Source organism: Penaeus monodon, chromosome 17, assembly GCF_015228065.2.
Source record: "Penaeus monodon isolate SGIC_2016 chromosome 17, NSTDA_Pmon_1, whole genome shotgun sequence".
Taxonomy (NCBI): Eukaryota; Metazoa; Arthropoda; class Malacostraca; order Decapoda; family Penaeidae; genus Penaeus; species Penaeus monodon.
The window spans coordinates 22,211,412-22,215,291 of NC_051402.1; the positions used below are offsets into that span (position 1 = coordinate 22,211,412).

General features: G+C 38.6%; 1 protein-coding gene across 1 annotated transcript in view; it reads left to right on the forward strand.

The window, feature by feature from the left end:
• Nucleotides 1–217: 217 nt before the first annotated feature.
• Nucleotides 218–3,880, forward strand: part of LOC119583619 (calcium-activated chloride channel regulator 2-like) — a 25,528-nt gene continuing 21,865 nt past the window's right edge. The window contains exons 1-2 of the mRNA XM_037932203.1: nt 218–330; nt 2,782–2,945. Of these exons, the coding sequence (XP_037788131.1) occupies nt 324–330; nt 2,782–2,945 (171 nt within the window). The 5' untranslated portion in view covers nt 218–323. The remainder of the gene's footprint in view (nt 331–2,781; nt 2,946–3,880) is intronic.

A 3,880-nucleotide genomic window follows, 5' to 3' on the forward strand; every position in this document is an offset into this window, starting at 1 on the left:
TGATGACGATTACAAAACAATAATGAAGATATCACTAGCAAAATTAATCTTTGAAACACGCTGACACATCAACAAACTATTTCCGATTAACCATTTTAAAAATCAGACGCGTCACTGAAAAAAAAAAAAATCCCAGCTTAACCTCACCAGATATCAACTTCGAATAAAGCAGAAAAAATATTAATCATGCGTGATAAAACCTAATTACATCTTGTAAGGTCTTAGGAGCAGGACTGATAAGGCAGTAAATAAAATTGTTTAATCGGCTTCGGTCCACAATCCTGTGAGGCTCGACTGCGTCAGGGTGGTCTTAGGCAGACAGCATGGCCAGTGAGTTTCGGCTGATTTTTTCGTGTGTGCGTTTGGGCTGATGTTTTATTTGAGAAGAAAAACCGTGTGTGCGTTTGGGCTGAAGTTTTATCTGAGAAAAGGCTTTCGTGTTAGTTTGGGCTGAAGTTCTTTATGAGAAAGTGAAAAAAAAATGTGTGAGGTTGGGCTGAAGCTTGGTTTGAGATTTGTGTGTGTGTGTGTGTGTGTGTGTGTGTGTGTGTGTGTGTGTGTGTGTGTGTGTGTGTGTGTGTGTGTGTGTGTGTGTGTGAGTGTGTGTGTGTGAATTTGTTCTAAAGCTTTGTTCGAGAGAAAAAAAACTGAAAACATATAGAGTGAGTCTGGACAAAAAAAAGGAAAAAAAAAGTGTATGGCTGTTATAATTACTAGAAGTAAAACCAAAATTCCCCTCTCTAATTTATGATAACGAAGACTTCCTTACAGACGTCAATTTCATATTTACGTTTAACAGGCTTTACTGAAGTGGAGCTACTTGGTTATATGCACCTTCTTTCTTTTCTCGTATTAACATATTTGTCGAATTGCTTAATTTGTTTGTTATTTATTTGTTTGTTAAATGTTATCATTTCATTAATTTTTCTTCACGGAGTTTGCTGAAGATAAAAAACAGACGCAGAAAGTTTTCCCTTTGAATAATCCCAAAGCCCAAACGGCTAAAACAACATCCATAATCAGAAAAATACACGCGGGTTCTATTAAACACCGCAATCAATGAATATCAACATAGTGAAAAAAATATGTGGAAACTTATTTTATATATTGTGTCAGGCTAAACATTCAGTAATGTAAAGAACGTGCCCAAGGTAGAAGAATGGGCTACATGGATAGAAATAGGTCCGACGGCTTATTCAAAGAGCGACTGATTTGTGCCTGTGTGCGCCCAGAAAAATGGCATCCAAGCAACCAGGTTTAAGGGGGTCCCATGACCGAAGGGACGAAAGAACCCCATTACCATAGACGAAGAGATACCATTAGAAGGTCCGCATAGACACCGTTGGGAAGACCGACGCGGCATCATTAGAGGAGTGGAAGTGGCACCACACGCGCTGTAAATGCGGATTAAATATAGAGATGTGGCCATAAAGTCAATTCTAAGCATAAGGAAAAAAGGAGAGTAAAGGTTTTCTACATTTTAAGATTTATCACCTACTGTCCAAATGTTAAAAACGGACTGCGATGGAATATGCCACTAATTGTTAACAATTAACTTTATACTATACCCTGATGTCTCATAAGAGGAAATATAAAGACAAACATACACATACATGAAATGAATACAGATGCGTGTGAATGCATATGTTTAAGATATGTATAAATATAAACTCTTCTCCCATTCATTTTCCTCATTTATATTTCCCATAAAATTATTAGAGCTAATTCACTTGTCAAAATTACATGGCATTTTCCACACCGTTTATAATCATGACATTAATAAGGAGTGAAATAAAACACGACTTCCCGACGCCAAATCTTATCTCCTTTTTTATTGGCGATATTCTTATCTGAAAAAGAAAAATCCTTTTTATTGCGGGTTTTACGTGTGTTGTATATATGTGATTAGTCTCTTTCTTCATTTCTTTCCAGCTTTCTCGCTATTTCCGTCAGCCTCTCCTTTTTCTTATTTCTTGTTTTTCTTTATTTCTAGTCTTCCATGCTTTTCTCTTCCTTGCCCGCCTATTTCCTTACTTTCTATCTGTATTCTCTCTCTCTCTCTCTCTCTCTCTCTCTCTCTCTCTCTCTCTCTCTCTCTCTCTCTCTCTCTCTCTCTCTCTCTTTTACTCTGTTCTTGTGTGACCTTGTTTGTCCGAATAGGACCTTATTCCGTTACAGTGTGACAATGTCGGTTCCAAAGTGACCTTTTTCATTCGACTGTAAGTTTTTCCCCCATTATTGTTTTCGTTCCAGAATGTTCTTTTGTTCCTTGCCGATGTAATAATTTCCGTTCCATTTTGACCCTCTTTCGTTCCTCATCTGTAAGTTGTGTGGTGCAGCGGTAGCGATCTCGTTTAGCAATATTGCTGACCTGCGTTCAAATCCCTCGCCGCCAGTGAATGGTGATCCCGGCCATTCCTTATACTGTAACCGCTTGGTCGCTAGTTTGCTCGACCCCGCGGTAACAAGCGATGATCGCACGAGTGGATGGCCGCTTGCTATTCGCCACGCCACGATCACGCGAGCAGACGATGCCTCGTCATTCGCCAGGTGGCCACCCCTCGCTTGATCGAGGGGCGCGGTTACAATAGCACACAGGGATAATTTATAAGCAAAATGTAACAGACAGTATGACATCCCAAGAACATCTATTGTAAGAAATGGAATCAAACTAAATTGTTTAGTGTTTGTTTATTGTCATCGACCTCCTCCCGTTCCACACTGACCCATTATCCAACGCCCTAAATAACTGACCGGCCCTCTCACTTTATCTCTCCTCAGAAATAGCGTGGATGGTGACGTACCTGGCCGTCTGGGCGGGGCTGTGCCAAATGGCAGTGGGCATGAGGCTGCAAGATGGGCGTTATGAGGATGTAGTGTTGGCTGTGGACCCAAGTATGGGGACTCACGTCATCACGATAAACGAGCTGAAAACTAAGGTTAAGGTACGTAATGATAATGACTGGTGAAGGTACGTTACACTACCGATTAGTGAATGACTTCATATTACTGATTGGGAGGGTACGTCCCGGTGCTTAGTTAATAAAATCATGCCACTGATTGATGAAGGTACGTCACACTTCAGATTAGTGAATGAAGTCATGGTACTAATTGGTGAATGTATGTCACTTTGTTGATTAGTGAATGAAGTCATGGTACTGATTGGTGAAAGTACGTTCGGCTGCTGATTATTTAATAAAATCATGGCACTGACTGGTGAAGGTAAATTATGCTAGTAATTAACCATATTAGTCTACTGCTGACTGGTAAATGTAGTCATAATACTACATACATACTACTAATGACTGGTAAAGGTAGTTATACTGACTGGTGAAGCTACTGCATAATACTGATTGCTGAATGTTCGTTATACTACTGATTAGAAAGTTCAAAAGATTAAATTTTGACTTTAGATTTAGAAGATATTTTAGGATATTATTGAATCTCTGTATCGTGTACGTTTATGCTAAAAGTATTTACTGTATCTATCTAAAGAAGACGTAGATAAATTATATATATATATATATATATATATATATATATATACATATATATACATATATATACATATATATGTTTATATATATATATATATATATATATATATATATATATATATATATATATATATATATGTTTTTTTTGTTTTTTTTACGGTAGGTTCATGTTTGAGTCGCCGTGGTCACAGCATGATACTTAATTGTATTTTTCATATTGTGATGCTCTTGGAGTGAGTACGTGGTAGGGTCCCCAGTTCCTTTCCACGGAGAGTGCCGGTGTTACCTTTTTAGGTAATCATTCTCTCTATTTTATCCGGGCTTGGGACCAGCACTGACTTGGGCTGGCTTGCCCACCCAGTGGCTAGGTAGGCAATCGAGGT